This window comes from Numida meleagris, chromosome 1 (genome assembly GCF_002078875.1).
Source record: "Numida meleagris isolate 19003 breed g44 Domestic line chromosome 1, NumMel1.0, whole genome shotgun sequence".
In the NCBI taxonomy this organism is placed as follows: Eukaryota; Metazoa; Chordata; class Aves; order Galliformes; family Numididae; genus Numida; species Numida meleagris.
In genome coordinates this window covers 163821823-163839672 of record NC_034409.1, presented here as the reverse complement: position 1 = coordinate 163839672, position 17850 = coordinate 163821823, and the positions used below count along the sequence as shown (strand labels likewise).

At 36.6% G+C, this 17850-nt stretch overlaps 1 protein-coding gene across 2 annotated transcripts in view; it reads left to right on the top strand.

Moving 5' to 3' along the window:
* VWA8 (von Willebrand factor A domain containing 8) overlaps window positions 1-17850 on the top strand; it is a 180503-nt gene that overhangs the window by 139350 nt on the left and 23303 nt on the right. For both annotated transcript variants that reach the window (XM_021375025.1, XM_021375031.1), the window contains one exon: window positions 1879-2083. In XM_021375025.1, the coding sequence (XP_021230700.1) occupies window positions 1879-2083 (205 nt within the window). The remainder of the gene's footprint in view (window positions 1-1878; window positions 2084-17850) is intronic.

Below are 17850 nucleotides of genomic sequence, written 5' to 3'. Positions count from 1 at the left end.
AATTATGAAAAGTAGCCTCACCTTCTGGTTCTCATTTTCATACACTGTGCATTCTCCATCTTCTCTTCTTTTTACCCTGTACTCTCTTTCTTTTTTTTCTGTCTTTTTTTCCTAAGTTTCTTTTTCTTGTCTTTGGGATATAACAAAGACAGCAGAATGATCCAGTGCTCGGTGTCAGGAAAGCAGGAACCAAGTTCTGCTCCATTATAAAGTTCACCTTGAAAATTACTCATGCTTCTTTATGTTTTAGTTTGAACAAATAGATTCCTTCACTCACAAGTATCTTGCACGATAGATATGAGTAGCCAGAAGACGTGGCTTCTGCCTGGTTTTAAATCCATCTCTCATCATTATAGAGCATATTTGCAAATATTTTATAATTTAAATCTATGTTTTGGTTACAAGTTATTGTTTTCCACTATTATAAAGTTATTTATAATGTTGTAAATGATACTCTTAAATTTCTGTGTTTAAAGAAAACATGAGAAACACATCAGGAATTTTATACTTTTTTTTTAACTAGAATTCTTTCCATTTGATGTTGTCTTCAACAATGCTAATTGGTTGTCTTTTAAAATAATTCTGTATCATTAATTGTCTGTGGAATTTTTCGATTAATAGGGAATGGAAAAAATGTGATTATTTATATCTTTGGAATAGAACTTAACTTCTGGACAGTTTTATTTTTTGCAGAGAGTAGTTACTTTCCGTGTGTTGAGTGGACTTCACTCAAATTACAAACAACCTTACAACATTCTTCCTTAAGGAAACTTCGATTTCAGTTTCAGAGTTTCGGATTCTCAGTTTCAGGACTGTTCACCACTTTATAATGAATCCATGTGCCTACACCTTATACAGTCATTCAGGAATTTAAGGCATGTACACAGAAATAGCAGAAAATCAGAAAATCACAATTTGTTTTACACTTTATTGTATAAAACTAAACTTCAGCATCCTAAGACCCCTAACCTCGTACAAGGATTTAAGCTTCTTATCACATAATAAATCTCAGCAGAAGCACTGATTTAAAAATGAACCCTACTAGGAAGTGATAAATTAAGTGACTTTTCATATGCATTAATAATTCAAAGCTAAAACCTAAACTCCTTTCCTCCTTCTGGCATAGTTAGCTTGGTCAAATGCTAACATAACTCTTCTTCAGTTGAGTTAGTACATGCCAATCTCAGTCTTAGAGGTATATGTCGTACTGCTTCTTTGCTCTTCTAAATTATGAACTGTACTATTAATTAATGCGAGTTGCAAATCATTGTACATGTCATTAATAGTACTAAGAAAGTACAAAGAATCTTTCCTATTTTAACTAAATTTCTCTTCATATTATGTAGCTGTTAGACTCCCATTTCAGCAGTAAATTTTCATCTGCAAATTGCAAATTGACTGCTTGTTTATAACAGTTCTAAGATTCCCTACACGTAAAACTGTGCCATCTTTAAATGAATATTTAAATCCTCACCTCCTGCTCAAACACTGGAGATCTTACTTTAAGTTGATATGGAGAAACCTTCCTCAGAGCTCAGATCATGTTCTCTCGTGTTTCTTTTGTAGTTTTGTGTTTTTCTATAACACATTTTTAATTCTTCCATATTCTTTACAGTTTGTTTTTTTTTGTAAAGACTGATCTTCTTCAGATAGATAAGATACAACAGTGGACTAGGCTTTCATGAATAGATATCATTTAGTCATAGCAAGTTTCAGTAGGTGAAATCTTTCAGATAAAATGGTAGATCTGCAGGGCTTAATTATGGTCTCTCGTGGAAAGATGTGTAATTTCATTTAATTGCCACCTTAGCTGCGGAATTATTCATCCTCTTTTTGATTGCAACTATGAGATCAATCACACCCACTCTTGTTTTTCAGCCCAGGTTCTCTCTCTCCATATACATCTTGGCTCTCTAAGATCTCAGATGCTGATGCCCTCCTGGCACCACTGGGCAAAGTAGGCTTGGTTAGCGTGGACATGGGAGGTGGTGTAAGGCTCTGGGAGACTGGGCTTGAAAGCCTGCATCGTTCTCTACAGGACTGGAGGAACATGATTGGACAAGAAGATGGTCGGCCTGTGCAGGTAGGAATTCCCTAAGCTGAAGTGAAAAACATTTAGTAAATTGATGCAAATGCCTTTGTTTTGCAGGTGAGAGAAGGGTCAGGGGAGAGATGTATTGAAAAACATTAAGAAGTGGAAACATGCCTGCAGGAAAAATTGAATAGATGTCTTCACTGAAAAATAAACACACACAATAGCTTAACTACCAAGCTGATTTGTGACCCCTGTAATTATGGTTACTGACATTTCTCTTTGTCTTTCAGAGTTAGGGTTAGGATTGTTGCCAAATTTCAGTACATCAACATGTAAATTAATTCAATATCTCATGCTGATTTTTTAACTGCAACTTTCAAAGTGTAAAATAGTGAAATCAGTGTTTAAGGGAAGCATATACTTTTCCAGAGTTCAAGTACTTGGAAAAAAACCATTCTGTTTGTACTTTAAAAAAGAAACTTGAAACCTAGGTGGAAGATGCCTTGAATTTTGGAGTAGTGGTTTTGGCTGTTTTTGGAAATTCTAGCTGAGGTGCAAAGTTAGAAGGATTTCAGTATGGCCAAGTTCTTGTATGGAATGCTTAGGTAGAGGTTGAGAATATACCGCATATACATGGCTGTATGTGGATGAGTGTACTGACTAATTTGTAGGATCACCAGGGCAACGCAAATGGAAAATTCAGAACTTTTCAATTGCATCTTTAATTTTTGTTGGTATCATTCTTACTTTGGCAACTTGAGTATGCTTTAGGAAGGACTTTTGACTGGGAAGATCCTGTTCCTATCTACAACTGCAGTTATTTCTGCTTCATGAGTTTCTGTAATCAGTTTCACAGTATGTTAAAATGGGAAAACAGAATGAATCATCGCTAAATTAGATCTCTCTGTATTACTGTTTACGAGGAGTCTAGATATTCCAAGCGTGAATGAGACTTATTAGGCAGAAAACAGCTAACAGCTCTTCCATCACTTTCTTTTCCCACACTGAGTTCCTTTTCCACAGGACAATTACATAAACTTGTGCAAGAACTGTCATGTTCTTGTTATTGGATCATAGCAAATGCCTTTTGTAAAAGTCATGAGAGAAGAAAACTGTTACCAGTAGCACGTCCGTGTGGTTTCATGTAGCTGTTCCAGTGCGTTCTTTGTTGCCTGTGGAGTAGCACTATCGCCATCTTATGGTCAGATATCATCAGCTTGCATCAGCCCAGTTTAACCTACTGATGAAGTTGGCTGGTAGGAATGAAAAGAACCAGAAGAAACAGTTAAGAGTTTTAATTGTTTTCAAGTTTTTTCCTTCTTTTTTTTTTATCTCTTATAGTAACTGTTATAATTTTGTTCAACGGTACTATTGTACTGTCCATCATAGTCAACCAAATATTAGAGAATACTGTCTTGGAAAGTTAAGCATCATCAGAGAATTTTAAGTCATTTAACTAATAATGTCAAGTAGCCACATTACAAAAAGGTTCAGAGGTTTTCCTACAGCAATAAAGTAATTTTCCAGATCTGTAGTGGAATTTCTCTCTCCTGACAATCTGCTTCTCTAAATAGCAGGCACACTACAGGGTTAGTTCTTCTTAGCATATCTATCTTCCACCTTCTGTCAACACAGAATGTTCAGCTCAAGTTGATGGTTAGTCAGAATTCGAAATGGCATGGTGTTTGATTTGGACTTAAGGGCTGAAACAAAGCATCCCATATGCTCTTTGAACCTGCATATTTATCACTAACTTCTGTTTCTCAACTGCACATGCTTCGCTTTAAGTGGAGAGATCGTGAGACCTGAGAAATTTTCTTTACCAAGACACTGCAGAGGAATAAGCAAGAAAAATCTTACCTATGTACATCTCTGATAATAGATACATAGATGCTGTGAGCACTCTGCTACTTGGGGATAAGGGCCTTCTCCTTTCCCACTTAACTCCAATTTTCAATGGACTTACACATAAAAGCAGTAATTTATTAAACCAATCATTTCTGGAAATGAATGGATGCTGTTAGCTTGAAAAGACATTCATGTAGATTCCTTCGGTAAGATGAGCTTAGCAAGAACTCAAGTGTTTTCTGTTCTAGAGATAATTGCTTTGCTAAGAAGTCTGCAACCAAGTATTACCCGATACTCATGTTTACAAAATTGTTTTGCAGCAACATGTTGATCTGCTCATTCAAGAGTATCAGTCACATTCTTCTATATAATGTTTTGTGCTCAGATACCTATTAAGTATCTCAAAGTCTAATGAGACATCTCCAATTCCTTAACTAAATCTATAATTCCCAATCTTGTAGCAGAAGCTCGCTTAAGAAAATTGTCGGTGTTCCATTTATTGCTAGATTTCATTCCCCCTGCCAATTTACTGTTCCCTAAAAGCTACTACTGGCGCATCCCACAAAGCTAGTATAGGCTTAGCTAAGCTTAATAGCCCAACATCCACACTTTCACAGTGCCGTTGTTCAGCAACACCTGAGACTTATCTTGATGATTGGGAACCACAGTTCTGGAAAAACACACAGAATCTCTGCAAAGCTTTCCCAAGCTTTGAAAGAAGCATGGATTGCAGTACTTTCAACATAAATAGAGATTGAAAGGAATGGAAAGAAATCTTCAACCAGGTTTCAGTTTGAACTGTTGGTACTATCTTCTAGGGTTGCTTTTTGGCTTTCAGAAACATTAGATCTCAGAAACAGTCTTTATGTACATAAGCAGTGAAACAGAGGAAAACAAACAGCTGTTCCAGGGATATTCAGTAATTAGACTCCTATGATTTAATGTCATGGCAATCAGCATTTGTTTTGTATTGTTGATACACTCAGCGGAGTTCAAGCTGCTGAAGTCTTGAGGCAACAAAAATAGAAATATGGTTTATGTGCTTATTAATTTTCACTTGTACAGTCAGGCCAGAAATTGTCTTCATTTATTGAAGTTTTCAACTCAGAGCATGAGTGGAGTATTCAGAAATGATTAAATTGGAGTGCCTAGCATACAAATCTAAATAAAACACTGGATTCTCTAAAGTTATAAACTCAACTTGAAATCCATTAATTGTTGAGCTTTTTCACTTTTTTAAATAGAGAAAATGTTGACTAAGTTCTGATATAGCTTGACTGTGGTTTTTCAATAAACTTGGTTTACTGTTGTGTCTTATCTAGGTAGAGTACAATGCTTACGTAAAGGTGATTAAAAGGTGCAACATTTTGAGATATTTCAGCAGATGGAAAAGCATAATGCTCCTTAGGCACCTGAAATCTCTGCAACTAAATCTTTTTTAATTTATGTGTGACTACTAGTAAAACCATTTCTTTCTGTATTCATTCCACTTAATTCTCTTTTACTGTAAATTGTTGCCCAGAATGTTTTGTGCTGCGTAAATACTCAGAATGTCATTGTTTTAAAAAATCTCAGGACAAACTCAAACCATTTGAGTACATAAAAATGCTCAAAAACTATGGAAAAGTTGGCTCATAATGCTTGATATTGTATGTATATGAAACTAGAAGTACAATCACAGCTTCACTGGCAATCCTTGGTGTATTTTTGATCTAGACAATATTACCATGCAAAGTGACATCCTAAAGCTGGGGACAATCTCTTGTCATTTCAGTAGCATGACTGCAAAACCTGAATTATCTGAGACATACATGAGATGAGTTTGTGCCATTTGTGCTTATAGACGAAGGCCTAAGGAGTTCAGTGGTTGCAACTCTTAACTGTCTGTGGATTCCTCTCTTTCATTTTCTATTGACAGTATCTTGGACCTTCCTCACAGATATTCAAGTACCTATGCTAGCTTTGTGGAGAAATCACGTTTTCATCCAAGTAGTTAACAATCAAATCAAAAAAATGTCTTTCCTCTTTCCCATTTTCCTACTCTAATCCTAAAAAAAACTGTGTTTCTCATCTTCTGGAAGGTCCCAGCTCTTAAGAGGCTCAAGGTTTTCCTGTTTTACAGTACACTGGCTTCTGCAAGGTTGGTTATTGCTTACATTTAATTGGCTTTGAACAGAGGCCTGCTTTTCATAGCATTTCCATATGATGTTCATTTTCCTCAGGAATATGAATACCTGAAATGTTTGTCTTAGGTGATATCTACTATAAGAACTCGTGGGTTACTTAAATGATCCAGATTTGGCCAATTTAATGTCAATATCACATAATATAGGAATGAACAGAGGAACTAATGACAAAAGTGAATACTGACCAACAGCCTTGTTAATACCAGCAGTTTAAAAATCAAATACTTGGCATTGATAGCTACGAGAAGTTTCTTCTGCTTTAAACTCAAGCCTGATATGCATCACTCAATTTGAAAAATCATGTACCACTTTGTAGGTAGGTCAGTCCAGAAAAAAAACAAGTAAGAAAGACAGCAAGGCTGTAAAAAAAAAAAAATTAACCAAATATTCAGCAGCTCAAAACTTTTAGACAGCCTGTGTCATGGAAGACAGTTCATATAGTGCTTATTAACAATCCTTGCAGTTTTACTTCTCCATTGTATGGTCAGAACAAGGGCCAGGGGAAATGGCTGAAATGTAACGGTGCTTTTAGTCCTGAGTTAGCATCACATAATTTTTTGAAGGACTGGTAGATTTGTTTCTTTAATTCCTTCATAGTGATACTACAGAACAAAATAAAAGTTGTGGAATTGGTTTTGAGTTTTCATAAATGATATAGGTGCTTTCCATATCTTTTTGGAAATTAAGCATTAATAGCATAAGGATCCAAAGTGTCTTGCCAACGTTTGGTATGTTGATTTCATTTTTATGAAATGAATGTACATTTTCTCTTACAGCAGTTGTGCCTTGGTTTATTGATGGCTAGACGTTTTGAAAACCTGCTTCAAGTTCCACTCAATCATAGGGCTTTTTCAAACTGTCTCATTAAAATCTTAGATCATTTACAAATGATTTCTTTTTCTTTCTTACAACTTTCCATCTAAATGTGTGTTCACTATGCCTAAACATAATGCAGCCTTCTGCAAGCCTCAGTGATATACCAGGAGATAAACAATTGTGTTCCAGGGAAGGATACACATGGTCCACTACGCCCTTCATCCCGCTGCATTGTGATAACTGTAATGGTAACTGCAGACATGTGGGTTACCTGGGACATCCCTGCCTTGAGCTGTCTGCAGTCTGGATCCAAATCCCATCCTCAGTATACAAACTATTATGCACTTAAGGAAATAGATAGGTACTTAGAAATGGGAAGAGATTTCCTTTATGCTCTTGTTCGTGCTGACACCAGAAAATCTGTAGTTTGATTCTCTGCCATCTTTGGGCAGTGAACATCTTACTGCCTTTTTCTAATAGCCTTGTTTGTTTGTATCCCACTCAACTATTCGTGCACAACTGTATGATGAGCTATTCACCTTTGAATGAGTTAATATTTTTGCTGTTATACAAGTCATTCTTTGTTTTCTTTTGATTTTCTGAGGCTTCGTTTTTTACATAAAAGTTTAGGATAATGCAAGTCCACCTGATAACATTTATTTTTGAGGTTCAATATTTCTTTTAAGTGTAATTGATTCTGGCATTTCAGTGTTACCAACTTATTTGTATTTACTGCTCAGGATCTACTTCGATCAAACTGGCATATTTTTTAAGTGTTTATGTCTCTTTTTCGTTGCACTTTAGATCATTTTGACAAAAATCCAGCCTTTTCCTGATGTTAAGACTGAAGCGGGCAAAGCTGCAGTTTCTGATCTGTGATAAAAGCATGACCTTCAGCAATCACGGCTAGTCCTTTCCCCCCACCACACCTGGAGTTCTCATTTTCCCACTGTGAGCCAGGTGACGTTCTGACCACATGAGGGCATCAGTGAGCTAATAACAGTGATTTCCGTCATCTCTTGCATACTGTCGGTACAAACGCCGTAAATTATGAAAATCATATGCAGTGGCATGTTTTCATAAGTTCGGAATAACTTTATGACGGCATTTTGCAGTCCTGTACAGAATCCTGGAAAACTTGAAATACTGCAGATGACAGTGTTACCTAGTCAGTGTCTGGATTACGGGGCTTGGTAGCACTTGCAGTGCTGAGATCTGTGAGCCCCATGCTCTCTGACCCCAAGTATTCATTGCCCTCTAACAGTTCTCAGTGGGATGGTGTTTTGGGCTTCTTTGCCAAGCGTGGGGCACTGTGTGGGTTTAGCTTTGTGACATTCCTGGACAGCATGACTCATTCTAGCGAAGTGGGAACAAGGCCCTGAGTGTGGGGAAACACAAGACTAGACAGTCAGGAACCTGTAAAGCTTGAGAAGTTCACATCACCAAAATTTTCTGCTTGGTAAAGCGACTCACATAAAGAACATCGGTTCTCTGTCAGCTACTTTTTCTCATATAAATGTCCTCAGTTGAAATGAGGCGCTTGTCAGAAGCACTATGCAAACGCTTTTAAAATAATTTCCATTTCCTAAAGCTCTTCCAGCCTAATTAGGGTGGACAGACAAAGAGTGGGTGTGGAAATAACCTTAACTTTCTGTTAGAGAAGGCTGATCCAGCACAAAGTTCCTCTTTCTTCCCCTGAACCTCCTCTGAAAGACCGCAGTCCTCATGGGAGAAAATGTAATACCTCGGCACAGCAGCCTTCAAATCTCAGTCTGCAGCAGTGCACATTACGGACTTACATGTTAAAGCTGCTAACACGAGTGAAATCCTGCCATCAGTACAAGAGAACGTGTACTGGTGGTTCTGGTCCTATGAAACTTGTTCTCTAATGAAAGAACAAATGCAGGGAAAATATAAGTCATCTGATCTGTTATGGTAATGCTAAATATAGGGGGGTTTCCTTTAGAACCTAAAACAAAATAGCTGATCTTTAATAACTTACATCTGTCCTTCTTAAGAACAGATTTGACAAGGTCCTAGATCTGTAGAAAATACAGCTTTTCTGCTTTTATTTGTAATTGTTTTTTCAACTTTGTTTTGACTGCAGTTTTCTGTCCAAAATACTTCTTACTGTCACAGAATGTCCACGTACCTCTTCTTTCTAGCTGTGGATTGCTTAGGGTACTCCAGAAGAAACTCAGTTCAGTTTATTGATGTTAGGAGGTATGGAGTAGTAAAGATAAATAACCAAGCCAGACGCTGTCTGCTCTGATCAAATTTGGTAGTGGATGACCTAACATCTTTTAGCTAAAAATAACTGACATGGAAATTTTCAATAACAAGAAATGAAAATTGAATTTCCATTGCTGTTAGCATAGTGGAGGATCTGTTAGATAGAAGAAAATATATTACATTCTATCACTGCTTCATTTAGTTTATACAGCTTTTAAGCCACAGAGTATGTATTCATGGACAGCAGATTCTGATGCATCTACTGCTGCAAAGTTTCTGAGTTGACTGTTAGAGTGACAGCAGTTAGTTCAGATGAAGACTTACACCAGCAATGGCTGCATTTTGTATAGTGGGATTTTTTTAGTTAGTGTATAAAGACTTCCTTCCATTGCAAGCTAGATTCACCCTTCTGTGTGTTGCACTCCAAATCTCCACTTCTTTCCCCACTCAAATTATCCTATCTGTGATTTCACTTTCATTTTACAAATCTAAAATTGCATTAATGCTGCGATGCTTCAAGTGGTTTTGCCAATGGAGTTCAAATAGCAGTGTTCCTGGGAGTCAGTGCATGAAGCATCATTAGCTCATTTTGAATTCTTGAAAAGTTTCAGACAAGATAGAAAATCAAGATGAACCAAAATGAATGACAAAAACCTATTAAATGTATTTTATACTGCAGTGCCGTTAATGTTTTTTTCACTTCAGGGTAAAACTGAAGACAGAGTATTGCATACATGACTGTTTTCTTACCTAATACTGAATATTCCTTTCTGTGGAAAAAAAGACTCGCTGGTTCCAATTTGGAGCTTTCATGTACTCTTTGAGAAAATAATACATACATTTCTGCTACTGATAGAATGTTGTATTGGAGAAAAGGATGTTTTTGTGCCTTGTTAAATACAGTCTAGGGTAACACTGAGGTTTCAAGGTGGCTGATGAGGCTTGGGAAGGGAGCTAACATGAAACAATGTTTTGTTTCAGGGAAAATCAATCTTTTGCGCATCTGCTAAAATACGTTCTGCATGCTGTGGGAATCATTTTCTAATACTTTGTGCTACTGTGGGGTAGATTATTTAATGCCGTTTTCACCTAGAGACTAGTCATGTTCCATTGCAGCCAAAGTCAATCTTCTTTCATAGTAACATATGGTTGTGATGAAGGATTTTCCAGATTTTGATGAGCAAGTTAATCTCTGTTAAATCACGTCTAGGACCAAAGTTTAAGATTAGTTCAGTTCTTTCCCTTCATGATCTCCTGACGCATGCCCAATCTTTGCCCAATATACTAATGAAGGAAGGAAGCTATTTAAGAAAACATTAACAGTTTAATCGCTTTATAGTGTTTGTAGTGTATTTACGTTCATGGGAAGATCTGGAGTTTATTTTGTTCCACGTTTACTTAGAACATTGTATGGAAAGTAGCACGTATTCTTCATTGACTATAAAAGCCCTGTTTAATAACACTGTATTTTAATAGAAAGGCAAAATATCAAATTAATTCTTTCCTTCTGTGTCCCGGGTATGTTAGGAGAGGAGTGGTTGTCTTCTAGTTTGTATCTTAGCACAGTTCCTCCCTTCATGATAAAAAGAGTAAATGAAGAATGAGATCTAGGCAGCCTAGATCCTGCCTACATCTCTCTGCTTTGCTGGTCTAATAATGTAAATAATGATCTGTTGTATACCTCTTTAACTTGCAGTAAACTAACCATCTGTATGCTTAGTTTAATCTGTATCTATATATTTATCTATGGTTAGTTTAATCTATATCACTCAACGAGTGGTCAGGCACTGGAATGGGCTGCCCCGGGAGGTGGTGGAGTCACTGTCTCTGGCAGTGATCAAGAGGCATCTGGATGAGGTGCTACGAGACATGATTTAGTAGATCAGTGGGCAGTAATGGTGATAGGAGGACGGTTGGACTAGATGATCTTGTAGGTCCTCTCCAACCTTGTGATTCTGTGATTCTATGATTCTGTACCATGTGAACTGTATTCCACCTCAATCTTTAGCGTATGCATTCTTTTTCCTATTTTTTTTTTCAACAAAGTAAGAAACATCCAATAGCGCAGTATTATTACTGCTAAATGCTTGTGAAAACAAGTGTTTGGGCACCCTGGCTTTTTCTTTTTTAAAATCTTCCTATGATGTAAATTTCTCTGTAGCTGTAAATACTGCAGCTGTGACCCTATTTTCTTGTGTTTTATGTAACAACGTTTTGTCCATTAGTGTGTGTATATTAATTCATCAGTCCATCTATCTCTGTTATCCTGTAGAGAATGGCCAGGTCTGTTTTAAAATAATGGGATAAGAAAAATTTAATTTGAGGATGTTTGAAGATGCAACTGTATTCTATATTTTAAAGTACAAATTACATCCCATTATATCTGTGAGATGTTAGCCTGGAATCAGAGTATTTTTCCTGGTTCCCCCCTTCTTTTAAGATGTATCCAGACTACTAAAATAAGCATGGTATGTTGCATAAGAATACTAGATACAAGTTAGTACTGGCAGGGCCAGCTGCATTAAAACTAACAGGGGAAAGTTGTTTCCCTGCGTGTGAGGCAGCTCTCCCCCATTAGAAGCCTGAGTTTTTTCACCAATCCTCAAGCAGAAACAAGCTTTTGTTGCTGAGAGCATTGCAAAGGAGCTTTTCTGGCAAGCACTCCCGAATGGGAAGCACTGACACATCTTGTGCCTTTCAGGAATTTTAATGAAGTTAGCCAGATCAGGATGCTGAAGTAAGCTGATGTATTAAAAGACCATTTACTCTATAGACAACTTACTGTGTAGAACAGAAGCATGTCGTATAAAGAGTAGAGTGATAGGAATGGTTCCAGCCAGAAAAAGATCTACATCGGAGATGCGTCTCAGACTGCATCAGGAAAAAAAAAAACTGAAAGCTGCCTCTCATTTATTATTTCTTTATTCAGAGTTAGAAATATTTTCAACCTCATTTGACCTCTGCTTACAAAGTCTAAATGAAATTTCCGTACTGGTAACCATGACTTCTTTTTCTTTTCTTTCTTTCTTTTTCTTCTTTCTTTTTCTGCCTTTCTCTTAAGTCTAAGTACACAGTCTGCCCCTTATTTTAGAGAGTCTACTACTTACAATACTATAATGGAGCTATGGGCATCAAAGATAGCAAGAGTTCTTAATTCTATCTCCTGCACAAAATTCTCAGGAAATGAGAGAATTTTAAGTGTGAAAATAAAGGAGGATGTGAGATTCCCTATCTATTTCCCTGCCTCTTCAATAAAGATAACTTCTGGTAGTTTAAACTTCTGTTTATTTTAACAGACTTGAACAATAAGGAGCTGATGTATGACTTTAAAAAGCAGGAGTGAAAAGACGGCAGTCTTCAAAGTTACGAATACTCTGCAGCTTGAAAGACTGAAAAATAGACATGCTGAAGTGCTCATCTCACTTGACTTTGCCAAGTGTGTGTTTTGCTGGCTACATTGGACAAATACTATTATAAACATGTTAATAACAGAGAAATTAGAACATTAAGACATATTTAGTCTCAATATACTGAATAGATCACTGAAAATATCTCATAAAAAGTCAACCAATAGAATTATTTTGTTGCCATCAGAAATATAAATATGACATGCTGAAGACTGGCTGTTATCTCTTGTATTATGTTTATTTTCTTGACACAAGCAAATTGAGGGCAACCAACACTTGCTGAGATACAGAAACGCACAGTCGGGCTACTTGAAACGGTCTTTGAGGTGTTAAACTTCTATTTAAAGACATTTTTTTCAGTTTCATTTCAATGCCTGATTAAGTTCAGGGGGTGCTAAAATGCTAAGTTCACTCATACAAAAACAGCTCAAGCTAAATATGGTAGTTTGGTCAGTTTTACTCATATCACCTGGTAGGTTTTTTTGTAAGGTATCAAAAGAAAATGAATTGTGAGCTCACAATGAAAGTACTGTAATTGTGAAAGTAACATATATGTTAGAGTGAAATGTTGATGTAGAATATTTTACATAGGTCGCTTCGAAAGTAATGTCTCCTATTTATTTCCATGGAAACTACAACAAAGAGCACAATAGCACTATTTGACAGAGCAAATTCTCTGCTACAAAGTACTATTTTACAATATAGTCACCACTATTAGCTGTGCATTTTTGCCAGCAATGAACATGCTGTGCTTGTAAAACTGAACCAGCAGAGGTGACCCACTATTTCGCAGCTGCTATGACAGCATCACTTCTGGGAAAATGTTGCCCATGCAGTCCATCTTTCATCAGACTGAACAAATGGAAGTTAGAAGGCACCAAATCTGGAATATATGGTGGATATGGTAGGACAGTCCAGGCAAGATTGGCAGTGTGCTCCATGGTTATCAAACTGCTATGGAGCATGGTGTTATCATGTTGCAAGAGAAAGGTTATTTTCTTCTCTGGCCTTCAGCTTAGTCAGTATTGCAGGGTAGCAGTCAGAGTTCAGATTGTTTGTCTGGGTTCCAGGAAATCCAGAAGGATTTCCCCTTCCCCATCCCAAAAGACAGCACAGATTATTATACCCTCTGAGGGTTGAGTCTTGAACTTTTTCTTCAGCGGAGAATTCACATGTTGCCATTCCTTAGGCTGCTGTTTTGACTCCAGCTCGTAGTGGTGACACCACATTTCATCACCAGTGATAATGCAATCCAGGAAACTGTTACCTTCAGCCTGGTATTGGTTCAGTACTTTCTGACAAACTTGCATACAGTGCTCTTTATCTTCCTTTGAGAGTGTTCATGGGACCAACCTGGCACAAGCTTTGCGATATTCCAACATTTCCACCATTGTTTCCAACACATTGAAGCCAATGTTCAGCTTTGTATACAGTTTCCTAATCTACCAGTTCCTCACAGATGAGCTGATCGAGATGCTATTCATTTCATGATGTGACAGGTGTGCGTGGCCATCTGGAATGTGGCTTGCCTTTCATGCTGATGTTGCCACTGCTGAAACGCACAACCTCACTGTGCTCAGATCCACTGCTTGGTTTCCATAAAGCTTCGGCAAGTGTCAAGGAATGTCAGTGGGTGCCATTTTTTCTGTATGGAAAAATTCAGTGACACACCTTTGCTTCATACGCACCTCCATGGCATATATCATACCATATGAAGGACGATAAGATTATTTAATTTCCAAAGTGAATTTGTTTGTATCAGTTTGCCTTATTCATTTGGCTCCTAGAACCCCAGTGATACCTAAATAATATGTAAAGCCTTTTGGCATCTCTTCATGTATCTTAGAAGGAAGTGATATAGGGGAGGTTGTTAAGATAACTTGTATCTCTCATTCAATGTAAAATGAGTGTTAAGTTCTATTCCTGCCCTGCTACCCTTGCTGTGGGAGGTGAGTGAATGTGCAAGAGGCAAGACCAGAAAACTAAGTCAAAGCATCAACAGTTCTTGGTATTTGCTGTTCTCCCTTCACTTCCTTTTCTTTCAACTACTTTTTTCCTTCATAGCCTTTCTTATTCAGAAAAGCTCATTCCTTTAGTATCTTTCTGTTCTTACCACTTTTTTTTTTTTTTGGCTTATTTTACTTATTTCATTGACTTCTGAACATCTACAGAGTCTCCACCCACGAAGTCATCTCAAATAAAAGATTGTAAACCAGGGCCTAAGATCCCTGATGATTATTGAGATCGTGGGCTTTGGAGAGTAAGATGAGAATCACGTTTGTATCCTTGCAGAGCATGGCAGTTCTGCTTCTTGAGGAAGAAACTGCCCAAACAGGCAGTGAAAAAGTGCTTTCATTCTCTGGTCGTGAATCACCAGTATATATAAACAAGTTTAGATAATGCACAATTAAAACATACATGCAATGTTTTGGAAATGGTTATTTTGGAAATCAAAAGGAAGTCTTAGAAGGAAAATGTCCCTGCTTTTCCAGCTATTCTACTCTGACTCTTACCTGATAGTTGAAATGCAAGGCTACGAGACTGAATTTGTCTGTTGTTTTATGTGCTATGATATGCACTCAGCTGTATGAAATCTTCTCAATAATGAATGAAGCCTTTCTATGCACTTAAAGCATGTAAAGCACTGGTCTCTCTTAAAATGCAAAGCTTAGTCAAAACTGCTGAAAGAAACGAAGTTGATAGAAGTCTTACAGCAGAGATAGAAGTTAAGTATTTGTGATGGAACTGGTCAGCTTTTGAGCAAACAAGTTATGTATTTGGAAAATAATGTCAGAACAGGAAGAGAAATCTCAGTAGGTTTAGACATTCCAGTCAGGCTAGATTAGAAAACTTACAGTGGATTTCTTAAATATATTTGAGCATGTTCACTGTTTTAAATAGTTGATTTTCTTGTCTTCCTTCTCACTCCAGATATCATTGATTTTTTTCTCTGGCTATCTTTCAGTTTGTCAGGTTCAAAATACAGTTTTGGATCCTCCCCTTAAATCTACTTATCCAAAAGTTCCAATGTCAAGAATTCCTCCAATTCTCAGAGGAGTGACTTCTCTACAGCTCTTCCATCTCATTATATCCATCATGTTGAAGAATGTATGTTTGTCCAAACCTTTTTCTCTTCAGTTTTTTCCTCATCCTTCCTTTGCTTTCATGTCCAGATGTGGTAATTCACTGTTAATTTTTTTCTAAAACATATGTGCATTCCATTTGAGATATCTGCTAATCTCACTTTCTAGAGGAAAAGAAAAAAAGCACCTTCACAGCAGAGAGATGTTGTAAGCTGTAAAATTGCCCTTAAACACTTCCACAGAGAGAGAGATGAGGAGAAAATACAGATAGGTCACTGCTGGAATTGTCTAAGAGCTCAAAGAAGAACCAGGAGAGTACATCCAGAAGTTTTTCTTCAAAAGGCTCTACAATGTTCCAGTTTAACATAGATTCTAAATATATGGAAAATTAGAATGAAACAGAACAAAAACAAACAAAGGAAAAAGTCATCCAGAGTTAATATAAATTGACTGCTAAAATGTTCCTTTTTTATGCATAGATGTTACTTGAAAAAAAACAGGACATATGTGAAGCTGCCACAATTCACTGCCATGAAATTTACACCTCTGCTGATGTTATTTTCATTCTAGTATGTTTACATTTTCAAATATTTTACCCAACAACCTAGTAACTATGCAGAAAAAGTTTAGGGAAGAGGACACGTTCTTAAGCTGTGACAGGCTGTACTATTTGTCTCTTTTTTGCTCTTTCTTGTGCCGTTTTATAAAGTTATAATAGAAATAGAATGCTAGATGTTCTGTTGTTCTTTTAACAACAAAAATTTATATGTGGTTTTATAACAAAAAATCTTCTATTAGCCATATTCTGTTTCAAAGTTCAGAATACCTACCTTAACTAGAGAAGTATTACTGTAAAAAAAGCGTATGTTAGAAACATGTGTATCTATAAGAAGTATGTAAACAACTTATAAGTGAGAAATTTACGTGAGCACAAAGCTTTTCTGTATACAGAACTTTTCACTGCTAAAATTTAAATTGTTATATTTCAAAATAGTAGTATTTAGTATTTTTTTCAATAGAAAAACTTGACAAAAACAATATTGTATCTATGTCACCAATTATGTTTGGAGCTTCCTTTTGCAGAACTTTGTGCATTTTTATGTAAAGAATCCAGAAGAATGAAAATGTAAAGGATTTTCCATCCTTGTATTGTTTCTTTTTACAGAATATTTTGTTTTAATTCATGATGCTGACACTACTGTTTTGCTTTTAGATTTTACTATAAACTAAGTTCAGTGGCTTTTGCTTTCCTTGGAGTTTCTGATAGTTCTGAAATCTACCTGTTGTACAGAAAAAGAGCTGTTTGTTTTGGAAGACGTTTCTTAAACCAAAAAGTAGAGGACCCTAAAGGCAACATATTGTTGTGATTAAGTGTCTTTCTTCCTATACAAATGTTAAATTAATGTAATTTAACAGATTAGATCTTGATTTTACACTAATGACATGGTTCACAGAGGATGTATTGTATGTCTTTGAATTAATATCAATTCCGTAAAGAGGAAGTAAATTCTGTTTTGAACAGTTGCCAAGACGCTGTTGTTAAAGCACATGTTTTCAGTTTGGAAACATGTATGGAATTCTTGTCAGTACTAACTTGAGTCTGCAAGACAGTGAGTTCAAGGATTAAACTGCTGTACAGTTCTGGTGAAAATCCTTGTAATGCCAGTGAACTTCTGAGAAGACAATAAATTGTCATTACTGGGACACAGAAATTCATCAGAGATATGACTGTATTATGATACACAAAAAGAAAACTAATTTATGGAGTTTAGATTTAAAGACATTGCTTTTATATGCTTTTATATGTCATCGAGTTTCATATAATGGTAAACTGGTATTAAATTATGGAGTATTAGTAGTGAAGGACATTTTACACATGAATCATTGACTCGCTGCATGACTCAGAGTTCAGAACAGGAGAAAGTATTTTTTACCTTCTTTTTTACACACCCATTTAAATCCAACCTCAGCCTAAAGTGACTCAGTCCCGAACATCTGACAGCTGTTGGGTCTTCAGCTCTACAGTCAGTCAGGGGGGAGCATGCTGTCACTAGATGGGCATTTGCAGTAGAAAACTCACTGCTATAGATTTTTGCAGTCATGACAGAGAAGTTAAGGATTACATGAGTACAATTTGAAAAGAAATTCACTGAAAGATCAGTCTGCCCATCAGTAGAGCATGCAAAGCTGTAGTTGAGCACACATGAAGTTTGTAAATTGGATATACAGCCAGATATTGCCAA